Source organism: Pan troglodytes, chromosome 9, assembly GCF_028858775.2.
Source record: "Pan troglodytes isolate AG18354 chromosome 9, NHGRI_mPanTro3-v2.0_pri, whole genome shotgun sequence".
Classification (NCBI taxonomy): Eukaryota; Metazoa; Chordata; class Mammalia; order Primates; family Hominidae; genus Pan; species Pan troglodytes.
Genome location: NC_072407.2, coordinates 70941432 through 70959835, shown reverse-complemented (window position 1 = coordinate 70959835; position 18404 = coordinate 70941432). Strand labels below are relative to the sequence as shown.

Below are 18404 nucleotides of genomic sequence, written 5' to 3'. Positions count from 1 at the left end.
TTAAAATGTAAGTGAATAATAATGTACAATGTTATATTCCACATCTCAGAAAATCATTCATCTATGCACTGGACATGTGCATCGTATCCATTAACCAGACTATCTGATTAGCTGTTAACACCTCAACCAGACGCTGAGTTCCTGATGGGCACAGACTGGGCCCAGGCCAACTCCAGGCCCCTGCACGGGGGTGCACATGGAGGAGCACGAGCACAGCAAGCGTGGTGAGCAAATAAACCCTGACCCAGGGCCTGGCCGACACGAAGGCTGCCACGCCTCAGAGGGCTACAGGAGCCTTCCTCAACAACCCAGGCTACGGGTCCTGCGCGTGCTCCCCAAGACTCACGGGGATGCTGGAAATCAAACAGGGGCAGTCCAAGGCTCAATCAATAAATGCTCAGTAATGTTCCTGACCCATCCCACCAGAACTGAGGCTGGAAGGTCGCTGAGCACCCACTGAACATAACAGACCAGGAGCGGACGGGCTCTGACAGGGAGGTGGCGTGCACTGCCCACCTTTAAGCCTTGTTTCACAGCTTGAAGAATTATCTCAACCACAGTCGTGGTTTTCCCAGTGCCAGGAGGTCCATGGATGATGGCAAGTTCTTTCTGAGACAGCGCAAATGAAACCGCTTCTTTCTGGGAGGTGTCCAGGCAGGTGTTGAAGAATGTCAGCGGGTCTGTGGAAGAAGCAGCAGCGTGAGACTCAGGTGCTCTGGGGAGCTCTGTGGGTGTTCCTCCTCAGAGAGTGTGTGCCCCGGGGGATGAGTGATGCCTGTCAGGAACACGCCGGACCTCCCCAGGGGCAACCCAATCAACACAAAATTAAGTCTGCTTTATTTTCACAAGGTTTCTCCTTGAACAGGAATCGGCAAACTGTGGGCCACATCCAGTCAGCTGCCGGTTTTGGTGAGTTTCACTGGAGCACAGCCACGCCCATTCATTTACATACCGTCTACAGCTGCCTACTGTAGACGGTACGTATGATATGGCCCACAGAGTCAAAACATTCACAATCCATCCCTTTACGGGAAAAACCCCTGCTCTAGAGTAACAGGAATGAAGGAAATGTTTCCTAGAGCATATTCCTTTCTAACATATTGTCCCTCTTTAAAGTGCCCATAAAATGATAAAGACAAATGACAAAAACAATGATTAACAAATTCTAGGATTGTGTTTCTATTTTGAATCTTCCACGACCAAGACTAAAGACCTGCTTCTTTTTTTTTTTTTTTTTGAGATGGAGTCTTGCTTGTCACCCAGACTGGAGTGCAATGGCATGATCTCAGCTCACTGCAACATCCGCCTCCTGGGTTCAAGCGATTCTCCTGCCTCAGCCTCCAGAGTAGCTGGGACTACAGGTGAGTGCCACCACGCCCAGCTAATTTTTTGTGTTGTTAGTAGAGACGGGGATTCACCGTGTTGGCCAGGATGGTCTTGATCTCCTGACCTCATGATCTGCCGGCCTCAGCCTCCCAAAGTGCTGGGACTAAAGGGGTGAGCCACCGCGCCTGGCCAAGACCTGCTTCTTATGCTGTGCTCTTGAGAGCAGGTGGTGCTGTGCTCAGCCCTGCAGCCATGGCATTCGCTACATGGTGCCCACTACACAGAGACGCCTATCGGATAAGGAGCAGCTCATAAGCAAAGGGTGTTTGCTGACCCTGACTTGTGAGACTGAAGCCAACATGGAAGACGGCAGGGTGTGCAGCTAGTAACAGGCCATTGAACCCCACGTTCCCGTGCTCTAGCCAAGGCATTCCAGAGTCCCTAAGACACAGTAAATACATTTCTAATTCAGTCTGTGACGCATAGGAGCCCTTCAGTAAATATTTCATAGAAATAAAGCATTACTGAAATGTGACTGCATTTAGAATTTCCAAAGGAAAATGCAGAAAGAAAATGAGTATTTAAAAATAACACATCTTAAGGGACTGCATGCTGAAAGAGTGCTACAAAGTCGTCCTGTGTGTTTGAAGCTAACACAACACTGGCTTGCCTAGCACAGTATGATAGAAAATAGCTGTGGGGTAACCCTTGCATGAGGCTTGGCCAAAGCCACCGCTTTACAAATGGGCCAAGTCCAATACTCACAGGACTGTTAAATCATGGGCAGTGACTGGATGAGACAACAAACTCCTCCCAAAAATGACGTTCTCCAAGAACAGCAAAGGACATAAAAAGTGCACAGACCGGGCACGGTGGCTCACGCCTGTAATCCCAGCACTTTGGGAGGCCGAGGCAGGTAGATCACCTGAGGTCAGGAGTTCAAGACCGGCCTGACCAACATGGTGAAACCATGTTGTCTCTACTAAAAAATACAAAAATTAGCCGGGCATGGTGGCGGGCACCTGTAATCCCAACTACTTGGGAGGCTGAGGCAGGAGAGTTGCTTGAACCCAGGAGGCGGAGGTTGCAGTGAGCCGAGGTCGCACCACTGCACCCCACTCTGGGTGACACAGCAAGTCTCCGTCTCAAAAAAAAAAAAAAGATTTTTCCAACCTAAAATTGCTATCAAGCATAAAGTCTGATCAGCTTTCCTCTATTTTCACAAAGTACTAAGCTAAAAGAAATATCATTACATTTCAAAATAAAAGATTTATATACACTAAAAAGAACATTATTTTAAAACTCAATGGAGGCTAGGCACGGTAGCTCATGCCTGTAATCCCAACACTTTGGGAGGCTGAGGTGAGTAGATCACTTGAGATCAGGAGTTTGAGAACAGCCTGGCCAAGATGGCAAAACCCTGTCTCCACTAAAAATACAAAAATTAGCCAGGTGTGGTGGCCTGTGCCTGTAATCCCAGCTATTCAGGAGGCTGAGGCATGAGAATCACTTGAGCCCAGGAGGCGGAGGTTGCAGTGAGCCAAGATCATGCCACTATACTCCAGTCTGGGTGACAGAGCGAGACTCCACCCGCCCCCCCCCGCCAAAAAAAATTTTTTTTAACTAAAAACTCAATGGGGCCAGGCGCGCGGTGGCTCACGCCTGTAATCCCAGCACTTTGGGAGGCCAAGACGGGTGGATCATGAGGTCAGGAGTTCGAGACCAGCCTGGTCAATATGGTGAAACCTCGTCTCTACTAAAAGTACAGAAATTAGCCAGGCGTGGTGGTGCATGCCTGTAGTCCCAGCTACTTGGGAGGTTGAGGCAGAAGAATCACTTGAACCCGGGAGGCGGAGGTTGCAATGAGCTGAGATTGCGCCACTGCACTCTAGCCTGGGCAACAGAGCAAGACTCTGTCTCAAAAAAAAAAACCTCAATGGAACGAGCCAGTTCATTAGGACTGAGTACAAGGAGGACAGTCCAGTTCATGCAAGGCCCTCCGAGACATTCCTACAAAGATGTTCAGGGAGATTTCTTCTAGTCATACTTTCTCAAACTCTTATTAAAATGGCCCAAGGTCACACTGTTCTCTATACTTTCAGTAGTGATTTCAACCAAAAAAGAAAACTCAGAAGTTCTTACGTATTTCACTGGCAGGACTGGGAGCAGATCTGCCAAAGAGCACTTCTATGAGTGAGGAGGCTGGGCCAGAATGATACTTCTTCAGAGCAATCAGGGCTCTGCCAAGGGAGAAAACTAAAATTAGAACACCTGCAATTTAGTGCCCGAGCCTCTGCCCAAATGCTGCCACCAACTCCCATGAGGGCCACACCCACACCATGACTTGTTGCTCTCTTTTGTGCGACAGACATGGTAGGAATGGGTTAGCTGTGTTGAAGGAAGACGGTACTTAGGATTTCCAGTCCCATCCACTTACTTTTTCAGTCGCCTGTAAGTGACATCATTGGCAAGTTTTAACAGTCTGTAGGAATTCTCTCGGTCCAAGCTCAACTGGAAATCGTGGGACTCATCAAAGGCCACCGTGACCGACTTCTGGGTGACCCGGGTCAGGATCCCGGTGGCCAGCTGACTGCCCTCATTAGCAGCATCGTACAGGCCCACGATATCACCTGCAAAAACAAAGACTCAGTGATGCAAGACACTGGGGAAAGCTTCAATATCATTTTCTGTAATAAAATCCACTATACTCCAAATATTTTATCTTTGTTACTTTCTTTAGTAAATGCAATCAGTAACAGTTAAAAAAAAAAAAAGAAAGAAAGTTAGGCCGGGCACAGTGGCTCACGCCTGTAATCCCAGTACTTTGGGAGGCAGAGGTGGGCAGATCACGAGGTCAGGAGATTGAGACCATCCTGGCTAACACAGTGAAAGCCCATCTCTACTAAAAATACAAAAAATTAGCCGGGCGTGGTGGCGGGCGCCTGTGGTCCCAGCTACTCGGGAGGCTGAGGCTGCAGTGAGCCAAGATTGCACCACTGCACTCCGGCCTGAGCGACAGAGTGAGACTCCATCTCAGAAAAAAAAAAATCTCAAACTCTGCTCAGGTCTGACTCCAACCTACAGGTTCCCCTCCTGGCCCTCTCCTCTCTCATCTCATCTTCTCCAAATCCAGCCAGTATTCCAGTAATTGTTGGGCTAAAGTCTACGAAATCAAAATATGAAATTTAAAACTCCGTCACCACCAAAACAAGGCAGAGACACTTCCACAGTAAAAAGTACAGCCCTGGCAACGCTGCTTCCTCCAGGCTTCCAAGGCTGTGGTTGTCTAACACAAGCGTCCCAGGCGTGTGGTTAAGAAGCTTCTTCTAACTGCCCGTCCTTTCCAACCAGGCTGGCACAAGTTTAGCCAAAGCATGCTTGGCACAAGAAAGGGTTGGGAATACAGAAGTACACATCCTGCATGTTTACCAGCTGGACCAAGGCTGCCCATTACATAGAAACCTAAAGAGAGTCACGTGTAGTTTTTCTTTTGTTTTTGTTTGTTTTGAGACAGGGTCTCACTTTGCCCCCAAGCTAGAGTGCAGTGGCGTGATTTCAGCTCACTGCAGCCTCAACCTCCCAGGTTCAAGCGATCCTCCTGCCTCAGCCCATCAAGTAGCAGGAACTACAGGCACACACCACCACATCTGGCTAATTTTTCTATTTTTTTGCAGAGATGGGGTTTTGCCACGTTGCCCAGGCTGGTCTCGAACTCCTGAGATCAAATGAGCCACCCACCTCGGCCTCCCAAAGTGCTAGGATTACAGGCACCCAGTCACGTGTAGTTTTAAGTTTTCTAGTAGCCATATTAAGAAATTTAAAAGAGGCTGGGTGCACTGGCTCACACCTGTAATCCCAGCACTTTGGGAGGCCAAAGCAGGCGGATCACCTGAGGTTGGGAGTTCGAGAACAGCCTGACCAACATGGAGAAACCCCATCTCTACTAAAAATACAAAATTAGCCAGGCATGATGGCACATGCCTCTAATCCCAGCTACTCGGGAGGCTGAGGCAGGAGAATCACTTGAACCCCGGAGGCGGAGGTTGCAGTGAGCCGAGATCACGACACTGCACTCCAGACTGGGCAATAAGAGCGAAACTCTGTCTCAAAAAAAAAAAAAGAAAGAAAGAAAAGAAATGGGTAAATTATTTTAATAAGATATTTTTTATTTAACCCAATATATGAAAAATATTATTTCAACATGTAATCAGTATTCAGAAAAATTACTCAAGATATTCCCAATTGTTTTTTTAACATAATCTTCCAAATTTGGTGTGTATTCTGTATCTGCGGCAATTACAAGCCACACTTCAAACATTTGATGACCACGCATGGCTAATGGCTACCATTTTGGACAATGCTGATCTAGACAACTAAAACCCACATTAATTGTTGGACTTCTGATTAAGAGCTCTTCATTGCAACGCTTTATTCTCCAACTGGTCATTGTAATCCAGTCTTTACGAGGGTACAAGTCACGGTCTGAATGCCAGTAAATTTCAATGTCTGTCTAGGTCAATACGCACACACCAGAAGTAAAGCTGTTACTGGGAAGAGCTGCCGCGGACCCGCATCGCCTGGGCTCAAAGGTGACCAGCAGCCGTCCGTACAGCCCAGTGCGTTGGCTGGATACCTGCAGCTTCAGCAAACACACGCCTCGGCTCTGGAGCTCTTTCAGAGAGATGTTCTCCTGCCAGGACCTGGAAGACACCCGGTATTGATGCTTCAGGATTTTTACCAGTTTCTACTTCCACCCACCCAGGAAAAGTAAAAGAGAAAGAAACATAGATAAAGATCTACTCACAGGCACTAAATATGTCCCAATGGAACTCCGAATTGGCTCCACTCCCAATCCCGCTCCTCCTACATCCCCCTAGGGCAGTTAATGCCACAACCCTTCTCTCAGTTACCTGAGACAGATCTTTCAATCAGCATTCCCCTCTCTCCTCCCATCTGTCACTAAGTCCTATCAGGCCCCTCCCATTTCTACCTGGACTTCTCTGCCTCTCATCCTGGCTGCCACAGCCCCGGTTCAAATCCACATCACTGCTCACCTGGACTAAACAGAGCCTCTCAACTACCTTACCTCTGGCCTCTCCACGTCCAATCAAAAGCAGGAGACCCAAGAAATCCTCCTAAAATGCAAATCTATTCGCCTCCCTCACCTGCTTAACCCCGCTGATGGCCCACCCTTCACACACAGAACAGAAGACTAGCTCTTTAGCCAGGCCCTTCCCAGGCTCGCTCTGCCAGTCTGCTCAGCATCCTCAGAAAGAGCCACTGCCATGGGGGCTGACTCTGTCCTTGGCACCGTGCTGAGCACCTGACTGACAGGGGATCGTTTCATTCTCAGAGCAAGCCTGTGAGGTGGGAATCATCCCAGTTTTACAGATGAAGTAAGTAAGGCTCAGAGACAGAACCTGCAAAGTCACACAGCCATAAATGAAACAGCTGGGATTCTAAGAAACTCAACATAACTGCAAAAGCTCTCCATTGCCATGATCAAAAGCATCTCAGACAAATCCTACCCACATATGGCTGACTGCAAACTCTGGAAGCAGACTGCCTGACAGCAAATCGGGCTACAGTGTGTCACCCCGGGGCAAGTTACTTAACCCTTCTCTGTCTCCATCTCCTTAGACACAAAATGACAGTAACAGAAACCTACACTGCGGCCGGGCACGGTGGCTCACGCCTGTAATCCCAACACTTTGGGAGGCCAAGGCGGGCAGACCACGAGGTCAGGAGATCGAGACCATCCTGGCCAACATGGTGAAACCCCGTCTCTACTAAAAATACAAAAAATTAGCAGGACGTGGTGGCGCGCCTGTAGTCCCAGCTACTCAGGAGGCTGAGGCAGGAGAATCGCTTGAACCCGGGAGATGGAAGCTGCAGTGAGCCGAGATCGTGCCACTGCACTCCAGCCTGGGCGACAGAGAGAGACTCTGTCTAAAAAAAATAAAAGAAAGAAAAAGAAAAAAAAAGAAACTTACACTGTAGGGTTGGCATGGGATGAGGTGTAAAAGAATTAACGCATGGAAAGTACGTAAGTGTTAGCTCTGATTGTTTTGGACAAGTAAATAGTCCCATTCGGAAACAAGCCCGGCTCTCATGTACATGGCTCCCCACACCTCTCAGGACAGCTCCCCACCCTACCCCGCACCCACCAGCTTAACTCCAATTTTCCTTCAGGCACCACTCCCTCCTTGAAGCCACCATGACCCTCCCCAGGGAAGGGTCTTCCTCCTCCAGGCTCTTTCCCCGCGACACGCACGCAGCCGGCCCTGGACGCGCTGGAGGGGAAGGGACTCTCTGCTCATGCCCAGCCCGCCGTTGGCCGGATCGGGGGCAGCCAGTGCACCTGACTCATGCTGCCGGGGCCTGACTGAGAATGGGCGCAAACCATGTTTAGTGAATGAATAAGGGAAAGGGCTGCTAACTCGCTGCGGGTGGAACTGGGGTCGGGGCCAGGGCCCAGGAGTGTAAGCTTAGCGGGGGTCTCGGGTCGGGAAATCAAAGTGCTTCTTAAGGGTCCCCAAACGGAACGCGCTGCCCAGGAAGTGATGAGACTGACAACTCGGGAGGTGGCCAGGCAGGGGACGGACGATCCCTGCCCCTGACTCGAAGGGTCGGAGACGAAATTCCCGCCCCAGACTATGAGGCCGAGCCCCTCGGAGACTCTGCCCGGGACACGGCGGGACCGACCGCGAGGGAGCGGCGCCGGCGGCCTCCCGTACCTGCGCTCCTCCACCTCCGCGTCTCTCTCGAGCTCCAGCAGGTCCAGTTGCTTGGTCACGAAGCTCTCCACAGCTGCCGAGGCCATCGCCGAGGCCATCGCCGCCGCCGGCCTGGGCCGCGAACAGCCGACGTCCCGCTTCTGCGCCGGGCCGGTGTTACAGCGGGACCGGTGTTCCCCGCCGGGCCCGTGCGTTACGTACGCGGTTCGCGTCGTTTCCGTTTCCGGCCGAGGCTGCGGGAAGATGGCGGCGGCCATGGCAGCATCTTCCCTGACGGTCACCTTAGGGCGGCTGGCGTCCGCGTGCAGCCACAGCATCCTGAGACCTTCGGGGCCCGGAGCTGGTGAGACCTGGGATATGGGAGGAAGGGAGGACGCAGAGCGAGCGCTGCTCCCTGCGGTCTCGCTACGTATGTGCCTGGGTCCGACCTGGTGCCTTGTGTGTTGATCGCATTTGTGGTGAATATAGCACGGGTTTTGGAGTCGGGGGAACCCAGGTTCAGATTTTGATTCCTTCAGTTAGTAGCCTGAATACTGACAATAGCCCTTGAACTTTGGTATAGGCCCTATGTTATGGGGGAGAAGAGTGAGGCTCAGAGGAGCTAGGTAACGTGCCCAGGGTCACACAGCGGGGAAGTGGAAGAAGAGTACTTCAGGCGCAGTCATTTCGGCTCCAAAGCCTGTGCTTGAACCACTGCCCCCAGGCTGCGAGCTGGTCTGAAAAATGGTGATGGATATCCTCGCCTAATCTGAACTTATTCTGCAAAAGAAACAGCCGTATTTAAGGCGCTGGGCTGATACGAGGCTCCAAAAAGGTTATGTTCGTTAAAAACTCTATAAATCTCTGCCTGAAAATGGTTGGAGTGTGTATTTGTGTGCATGAGTGTTTATGTATGTTTTAAACCTGGGTCTCATGTCTCACCATGACCCCCAAAAATGGAAAACTGGATCTAACTCTATATTGGACGATATTAAAAGAATAGTACCATAATTCCCAAAACTTGGAAGCAACCCAGATGTCCTTCAGGAGATGAATGGTTACATAAACTGTAGGACATCCATACAGTAGAATATTATTCAGCAATAAAAAGAAATGAGTCATGAAGAGACATGGAGGAAACTTACATACATGTTACTAAGTAAAAGAAGCCAACCTGAAAAGGGGACATCTTGTATGTTTCCCACTATGACATTCTGGAAAAGGCAAATCTAAGGAGACAGTAAAAAGTTAGATGGGGGGGTAAGAGGATTGGGGGAGAAAAGGATAAATAGGTGGAGCTCAGAGGATTTTTAGGGCAGTGAAACTATTCTGTATGATATAATGGTAGATACATGTCATTATAAGTTTGTCCAAATCCATAGAATGTACACTACCAAGGGTGAACCCCTAATGTAGACTATGGACTTTGGATAACAATGATGTGTCAATGTAGGTTCATCAATTGTAAAGATTGTACCACTCTGGTGAGGGATGTTGATAGGAAGCTGTGGGCACATGGACAGGGGACATATGGGAACTCTCTGTACCTTCCACTCAATTTTGGTGTGAAACTAAAACTGCGCTAAAAAATAAAGTCTATTAAGAAATTAATAATAATCACAGAGTTGGGCCAGAGGCAATGTAGATGCCAAAATTGGCCATGAGTTGGTAACTGTTGAACCTGGAAAGGGATAATTGAGAGAGAGTTCACTATTCTGTTCTCTTTACTTTTGTATGCTTGACATTTTCCATAATAAAACTTAGGTTTAAGTAGGCAGGAAAGTTTTTACAAAAGCAGTGGGACTTACTTACTCCATTCTACCTACCTACATGAAACCGCCCCTCCAATGCTATGTTCAAGTACAGACTCACGCGTTAGGAGAGAAAGACACACAGTGAAGCGAGTAGAGACAAGGTGACCAAAACAGTGAGCAGCTGGGGCCTTGAAGAGTGAGCAAAGGAGACGTGATGGAAGTACACAGTCACAGTCTCTAGGACTACCTAAAGGAAATCCTGCGGGAGAGGAAGGAGACTGTTTGTTCCCTGTGGACCCAAAAACAAAGCTAGAAGCAAATTAGGTACAGAAGCCTGCTAAGTTTTTAATAGTGGGATGGATTTGCCAATGGGTTGACTGAGTAGTGTGCGAGAGAAGAGTCAAAACTGATGGAGGTTTGGGGCCTGAGCAACTGGGAGGATGAAGTTGCCCTCATGTGAGAGGGAGGAGTGTGGGAGAAGCAGGCATGGGAAGAAATGAGGAGCCTCTGGAGGTGTGAGGTGCTCGTCAGACATGAGTGGCTAAGGCAGATAGATAGGTGGGTATGCAAAACCAGGAGAGAAGCCCTGGCTGGAGGTGTAAACTTGGGAGTCACCAGCACATTGGGGGTGTTTAAATCCATCGGACTGGATGCAGTCACCAGAGGAATGGCCATGGGCAGAGAGGAGGTCAAGGCCAAGGGTTGAGCCCCGGATGCCCAAATGGGAGAGGAGAGGAGAAAGCAGCCGAGGAGATGCAAATGGGGAGCTGGTGCTAATGGGTGAACTTTAAAAAGGTGGTTTTTATGGTATGTAAATTATAGCTGAGTTTCTTTAAAAGTGGTTATTGAGAAACTGTTCTCTGCTTTTTACACCTAAGCACTTATTTTGATCCCCTGTCTTCTCAGTAGATTGAATGTCTTTGTTTCATGGTGTATTCCTGGTGTATGCGTTATCTACGGTTACATCAGAAATTACCCCAAAACTTAGCAGCTTAAAACATTTATTAACTCACACCAGTTCTGAGAGCCAGGAACACAGAAGCAGCTTAAGTGGCTGGTTCTGGCTCAGGGTATTAGCTTGCAGCAAGCAAGTCTGCAGGGGCTGTAGTTATCTCAAGACTCCACTGCGCCAGCGGCTGGAGAATCTGCCTGCAAGGTCGTTCCCATGGGTGTTGGCGATAGGCCTAGTTCTCCGCCATGTGGACCTCTAGGTAGGGCTGCTCACAGCAGGGCAGCCCTAAGGCCAGAGATCAGAAAGGGTGAGCACAGGCATCCAAGATGGAAGTCCCAGTTGGTTATCACCTCATCCCAGAAGCCACGTGCTAGCATGTCTGTCACTAGCTGTTGGACACACAGGCCACTCCCAGGGGGCTAACAGGGGTAAGAATAGCAGGAGGCGGGGCCCAGCAGGGCCATCTTGGAGGCTGCTCCCACACTTGGGCACAGATCGGAGTCTGAACCTACCAGGCACTTAGTCAAGGCATGAGTTAGTGGACGGGTGGTTCTGGTCTCAGGCGCTTGTAGATGATGTGGCTAACTGATCTCAACACATATAACCAGTAGCTGTAAGTGACGTTCTTGTAGTTTTGCTCACCTAGGTGTTTCTGTGGGCAGGCTGTCATGCAGTGGTTCATACCATGTACCAGGAGCAGCAGCTGTGCATTTAGCATCATAAAGGGCAGTTTGCATTTGTAGTATTAATGGTAATGATCTGTGTTTCTCTTCTTCCCTCAGCCTCCCTTTGGTCTGCTTCTCGAAGGTTCAATTCACAGAGCACCTCATATCTACCAGGGTAATATCAAAATGTGGGTTTTGGTGCCTCTTTTCCTTTCATTTGTAGAACCATCTTTCTAAAGTCAAAACTTCCTACCTTTTGGTTCTCAATAATATTTAAATTTCCTCTTTTGTTTTTAAGAGACAGAGTTTCACTATGTTTCCCAGACTGGTTTTGAACTCCTGGCCTAAAGTGGTCCTCCCGCCTCAGCCTCCTGAGTAGCTGGGATTACAGGCATGCACCACCACTTTCAACTTTAACTTTTTTGACGGTATTTTTCTGAGACCCTTAAAAGAAGACGTAACTGCAAGAGACCAAAGAGAAATTCCGTATGTGTTTGCTCTCTTTTATTATGGAGGAGCTTGAAGTCTTAACTCAAGATTTCTGATGAGGAAGTTTGTATCAGAGTCTCTAAGAGAAACTCATTATTTGAAAAAGCACATTCAGTGTTAAAATTTTATACTTGAGAAAACATTTTTAGGTATCATAAACTGCAGAAAACATTCGACAAAGTTCCACTCACTGGTGGGAGACACAGGAGCAGTGCAGGGATAGCAGTTACTGTAGGGACCCCCCCGGGGTGCAGTTCTGGCTGCCCCTCACAGCCTGGGACGCCAGGCTTCTGCAAGATGGAAGTAGTGTTCATTTCTATCTGCATGGGTGTTGGAGAGGATTAAGTAAATGTATACATTTAAAGTGCTTAGAACAGTGCCTGGCATACAGTCAGCACTCACAAAACATTGGCTGCTGGAACTGCTGCTGGGACTCCAGGGATCCTCTGCAGTGGGGAGATGTGGGAGTCTTTCTTGCTTCTCAAAGAAGCGGCAAAACATTCTGAGCATAGGAAGAAGTTGTAAGTGAGCATGTGGGTAGGTTGTGCCTACTACCCCTGTGTCCTGTGTGAGAGGTTAGCACCTTCCTGCCAGCGTGTTCTTCTCACACTGGGCACTGCTGGACCCGTATGGGGAGACTAGACATCAAACAGGTCAAAGACGTTTTGTAGAGAGCAGCACCTTCCTTGTCCTCCTTGTCTCTCAAGGTCATTGACCAACCACAGATCACGGAGTTCATGTCTCTAGGAGCTCCAAGCCCTACCCCACTGGGAAAGCATTCATTCCTCTCCCAGATTCGTGTGGAGCCCCTCCTGCGCGCCAGCCAACAGGACGGGTGGGCCTGGTCTTTGGTGTGGAGGCCGGTGCATTTTGCATATGGAGCAAGTCGTTTTCTTCCTCCTAATGCAACCCTGGAGTAGAAAGACTGAAATTTTACTTTGCAGTGGCAGCAGCAATAAAAGCTTAAAAACGGTTCTGAATAATTCGGTTTGGGATCTACCTACCCTTCCTCTTTGTAGACTACAGAAAGAAAGACCCCACCTCCTTTTGAATCTAGGCCCCCCCTCTTTCTTTCCTCCGTTCCTCTCCCCTCCACCGACCTGAGGCTGAGCAGGCAGGGGAGAGTTAGGAAATGAAGAAGATCTTGGGCTGGGCACGGTGGCTCATGCCTGTAATCCCAGAACTTTGGGAGGCCGAGGTGGGCGGATCACTTGAGGCCCGGTGGGCGGATCACTTGAGGCCAGGAGTTCGAGACCAGCCTGGCCAATGTGGCGAAACCCCATCTCTACTAAAAATACAAAAATTAGCCAGATGTGGTGGCATGTGCCTGTAATCCCAGCTACTAAGGTGACTGAGGCAGGAGAATCGCTGGAACCCTGGAGGCAGAGGTTGCAGTGAGCTGAGATCATGCCACCGCACTCTAGCCTGGGTGACAGAGCGAGACTCCGTCTCAAAAAAAAAAGGCATTGCCCGCACCAAGCTTGGCATCCTGAGGGTGGGGAGAGGAAGTGGCTGGGGACCGCAGTGCTATAGCTGCTGAGACTGAGCACTCCTAACACCGACCCTCACTGGCCGTGCTGGGACCGGCTGTGAACAGTAGCCATCTAATACCTAACACAGCCCTTTCAGGCGGGTGCTTGTTTTCCCATTTGCTCAGTTGTAGACACCAGGACACAGAATTGTCTGGGGTTCCGAGCCAGTTCTGCCTGGCACTCACCTGGGTGTGAAGGAAGAGCAGGCACCTACCTGGGAGGAGGTGGAGGTGGAGCAGGGAACGTCATGGTCCTGTTTGAGCAGGATGTGGTGAAGGGTCATTGGAGCTGCCATTCCAGGGCCACTGGATGCCAAGGGAGGCGGGAGAGCTGCTGGCCCTGTGTCCCGGGTTGTGGGGAAAGTAGAGGCAGCCTGTGCCTCCAAGATAAATGTGCCCCAAGACACCACAAGCCCAGCCTTCTTGGATGGGCACCCTTCCAGCACTGAGAAGTACCCAAGTGAGGGCTCTTTTGCAGAACAGTGAGAGTTCCTGCTTTGATTATTGAATGATGAGCCATTGTTCCCTGTGGCTCTAAAAGGATACAGGGAGCCTGTCCTCGGGGTTACCCCAGAGGGGCGGGGCCTGTCCGAAAGAGCGAGCCTTTTGTTGCCGGGGATCCCTTCCTAACATTTGTGTGTGGCCATTTCTTAGAGGATTTGAGCTGCCTTTTCAGGTGCTTGTGACATTTGTCTACGAAATGTGTTTTACAGATATGTTCCTAAAACATCCCTGAGTTCACCACCTTGGCCAGAAGTTGTTCTGCCAGACCCAGTTGAGGAGACCAGACACCATGCAGGTAAGACCTCCCTGGGAGAGAGAAGCTAGAGGGCACCACCTAGACCCTGCTCCAGTCAGCCACAGAGGTTGTCACCAGGCCACAGAACGAGGCTTCATGTTTCCAGATGCTCCCAGACACAGCACAGTGCCAGCACTCATGTCCATTTTCACCAGTTAACACCAGAATTTCAGATGTTTTTCATTAACTACTCCTTGAACACCTGCCACACTGCAGGCAGGTGGCATAATTGAGGGCAGGGGGCCCCTGCTCCATCTCGTCTGCTGCTGTTGGTGGGTGCAGCGACAGCTCTCCCCAGTTAGCACAGTTAAGCACAATTACTGGAAGCCGGTGCCACCCGGGCTGTTGGAGAAACATGCAGAGGTATCAGGACTCATGTCGACCTGGAGCCCGTGTCAGAAGGGACAGGATCATTAGCCACTCTTGCCATGATCCTCGCTTTCCAGAACACTGGAAATCAAGATCCTCGAGTGGAATCCTCTTATATGTTAAATACCGTTTGAGATTCCATGCGAGTGAAACAAGTCCGCCAAGAGTTTCACCCTCGGTGCTGGTGCTTCTGGTGTTGACAGTGTTTCCAGGGCAGGCACTGGGTCATCCCTTCTGTGTGTCTCGCCCTCGGTCAGGCCGGGGGATCGGTGCCCATTAAATGCTTGTTCAGAGTAAACGGTGCAGAAGAGAGGGGACTGTGACCTGGGTCAGAGCAGAGATAACAGGAACTGAGCACGGAGCCCCTCTGGGCACAGGCATGCAGGGGGAACGCGTCCTGCGCCGGGGGTGGGATATGGGGTTGGGATACAGGGGGCTCCTCATTGCAAAGTCCTCTCCTTTCGCTTCCTGGGATTTGCACACTTCTGGTCTGCTGGCTCCTCATTCTCATGAGAATGAACCAGGTGGAGGGTTTCGCCCACCCTAGAGTTGTAGAAACCTAGCCAGGCGTGCCGAGTGCTTAGGCAAGGGAGTTGCATGAGGCGGTTTGGGCGTTCTCTGCAGTCTTGGGGAGCTTCCTTCTGTGAAAGCCCCATGTGCCACAGTGCTGGTGCTCCTGAAGCAGCAGACTGACCCTGTGCCTGCCCTTGTGCCTGCAGGGGGTGGAGCAGGGGCTGGGCCGCCAGCAGTGAGGTGCTCACAAGGGGTGCTGGCTGTCAGGTCCACCCTAGGGCCCCACCACCAGGAGCTGCACATCACACTGCAGCGCGTGGGGGAGCAGGTGAGGGTGACTGCCCACCCACCCGCCTTCCCCTGCAGAGATCGTGAAGAAGGTGAATGAGCTGATCGCCACGGGGCAGTATGGCAGGCTCTTTGCCGTGGTGCACTTTGCCAGCCGCCAGTGGAAGGTGACCTCTGAAGACCTGATCTTAATTGGAAATGAACTAGACCTTGCGTGTGGAGAGAGAATTCGACTGGAGAAGGTGAGACCACCGAGCTTCTCTGGATATTCAGGGACTCAGCCACCAAGTATGTAATCCCCACGCCCCAGCTCACACGGAGGAGGGACCCTCGCCGACCCCGTCTCAGGTGGAGGCCAACAAAGCTGAGGCTCAGAAGGGACTTTGGGGGGCGCCCACGGCGGGGCTGGGGTCCAAGGGCAGGGCAGGCTTCCACTGCTCTGAGGGCGGTGCCTGGCCCAGCAGGTCTGCTCCCTGGAGGAAGGGAGACAGCACATAAAACAGTGCTGAGGGCAGAAACATGTCTTTATTGTGTTCCAGTCTTATTAATATATTCCCATAGAAAAATGCTTGATTGCAAAGATAATAAAAATCCCGGCTAAGGATGTAGTGCACTTTCTAGCCCCTGTCTATGAGGAAAAAACTGTTAAGTTTCTGCTAAGACAGTACTCTGTCATTAGCTTTGACAGCTGCTGCTGTTTTTCAATAGTAAACACTGGTTGACAGGCTAATTTACCTCACCGACCATTCAAAACTGCATGGTCTAGGCCAGGCATGGTGGCTCACACTGGTGACCCACCACGTTGGGAGGCCAAGGTGGGGGATTGCTTGAACTCAGGAGTTCAAGACTAGCCTGGGCAACATGGCGAGACCTCAGAGACCTCATCTCTACTAAAATTCCAAACAATTAGGTGGGCATGGTGGCACACACATGTAGTCCCAGCTATTTGTGGGGCTGAAGTAGAAGGATCATTTGAGCCTGGGAAGTTGAGGCTGCAGTGAGCCGTGATTGGCCACTGCACTCGAGCCTGGGCAACGCAGCGAGACCCTGTCTCAAAAAAAACTGCATGGTTTGTCTGTTTATTATTATTTTTCAGACTCAGTCTCGCTCTGTCACCTAGGCTGGAGTGCAATGGCGCAGTCTTGGCTCACTGCAACCCCCACCTCCTGGGTTCAAGTGATTCTCCTGCCTCAGCCTCCCGAGTAGCTAGGATTACAGGTGCATGCCACCACGCCCTGCTAATTTTTATATTTTTAGTTGAGATGGGGTTTCACCATATTGGTCAGGCTGGTCTCGAACTCCTGACCTCAGGTGATCCACCTGCCTCGGCCTCCCAAAGCGCTGGGATTATAGGCATGAGCCAACGTGCCTGGCCAGTCTGTTTATTTAGCTAGGCATTTCTAGCCTTCAGCTATGATTCTATTTGCTGGGGGCGTCTATTTGATTTTTGCCTACTCTGTTTGTTTGTTTGTTTGTTTGAGAAAGAGTTTTGCTCTTGTTGTCCAGGCTGGAGTACAGTGGCACAATCTCGGCTCACTGCAACCTCTGCCTTCCGGGTTCAAGTGATTCTCCTGCCTCAGCCTCCTGAGTAGCTGGGATTACAGGCATGCACCACCATGCCTGGCTAATTTTGTATTTTTAGTAGAGATGGGGTTTCTCCATGTTGGTCAGGCTGGTCTTGAACTCCCAACCTCAGGCAGTCTGCCCGCCTCGGCCTCCCACAGTGTTGGGATTACAGGCGTGAGCCACCACGCCCGGCCTGCCCACTCTTTTTATAAAATTATAATTACCTCTGCAACAGGTAATTTTTCTGGGATGCTTAATTATCAATATAAGTTACATGGTTTTCTTTATGAATTAAAGCTCCTCCTCTGAAGGCAGACGTTTGCATATTTGAAACATTTCACATTAACAAAAAATTCTAGAAAGCCCCTCCTAAGCAGATTGTTTTTTATAACAGGAAACCCAGTGGGAGTGCACATGTCATGCTGAAACAAACTCTAAAAATACTTATTTTATTATTTGTCACTATCTAATATGCGTGTCCGCTGAGTTTGTTATATGATATACTTTGTCTCTAGACATTTAAGTTGAGTATGATTGGATTTTTTCTTATCAGTAAAATTTAAGATGATCTCCAACATCTAATAAAAACACTGTAGGCCGTGCGTGGTGGCTCACGCCTGTAATCCCAGCACTTTGGGAAGCCGAGGCGGGCAGATCACCTGAGGTCAGTTTGAGACCAGCCTAGCCAACATGGTGAAACCCCATCTCTAATAAAAATACCAAAAAAAATTAGCCGGGGTTTGTGGCGGGCGCTTGTAGTCCCAGCTACTCAGGGGGCTGAGGCAGGAGAATCACTTAAACCTGGGAGGCAGAGGTTGCAGCAAGCCAAGATCACGCCACTGCACTCCAGCCCGGGCGACAGAGCGAGACTCTGGGTCACAAAAAGAAGAAAGAACACTGTTGCATTTGGAAGCAAAGATGTCTTCATCTGCAGCCACACTTGGTGTTGTGATTTCCCGGCATTGAGAATGGTTGCCTGGCTCTTGAGAATTTTGCAGTCGTTAAAAGAATACAGGAGAGCCTCAATCATTGCAATATTAGTAGAACTGTAAACTGCGCTAAGAGACACGATGGTATGATTTGTGCTTTTTCTCTCTATGTTATGCTTTGATGGAAAGGGTTTTGTTTTTTTTGTTTATTTGTTTTCTTTGAGACAGAGTCTCGCTCTTTCGCCCAGGCTGGAGTGCAGTGGTGCAATCTCAGCCTCCTGAGTAGCTGGGACTACAGGTGCATGCCGCCACGCCCAGCTAATTTTTTGTATTTTTTTAGTAGAGACTAATTTCACTGTGTTAGCCAGGATGGTCTCCATCTCCTGACCTTGTGATCCACCCACCTCGGCCTCCCAAAGTGCTGGGATTACAGGCATGAGCCACCGCGCCTGGCCGGAGATAGAAAGGGTTTTTGAAGTCACCGTTGGTATGAGGATTACAGCAGCT

The 18404-nt window shown here is 49.9% G+C and overlaps 1 protein-coding gene and 1 non-coding gene across 3 annotated transcripts in view; one reads left to right on the top strand and one right to left on the bottom strand.

The window, feature by feature from the left end:
• The window catches only part of IGHMBP2 (immunoglobulin mu DNA binding protein 2), a 39036-nt gene extending 30286 nt beyond the window's left edge, over positions 1-8750 (bottom strand). For both annotated transcript variants that reach the window (XM_054662474.2, XM_508608.9), the window contains exons 1-5: positions 8064-8750; positions 5857-6026; positions 3764-3956; positions 3469-3566; positions 517-680 (exon numbers count right to left, since the gene is read on the bottom strand). In XM_054662474.2, the coding sequence (XP_054518449.2) occupies positions 517-680; positions 3469-3566; positions 3764-3956; positions 5857-6026; positions 8064-8380 (942 nt within the window). In that variant the 5' untranslated portion in view covers positions 8381-8750. The remainder of the gene's footprint in view (positions 1-516; positions 681-3468; positions 3567-3763; positions 3957-5856; positions 6027-8063) is intronic.
• Positions 8382-15517, top strand: MRPL21 (mitochondrial ribosomal protein L21). Its single transcript, XR_010147582.1, has 4 exons — positions 8382-8406; positions 11531-11601; positions 14147-14232; positions 15481-15517. It is a non-coding gene; the product is annotated as a mitochondrial ribosomal protein L21 (transcript).
• The last annotated feature ends 2887 nt before the right edge of the window (positions 15518-18404 follow it).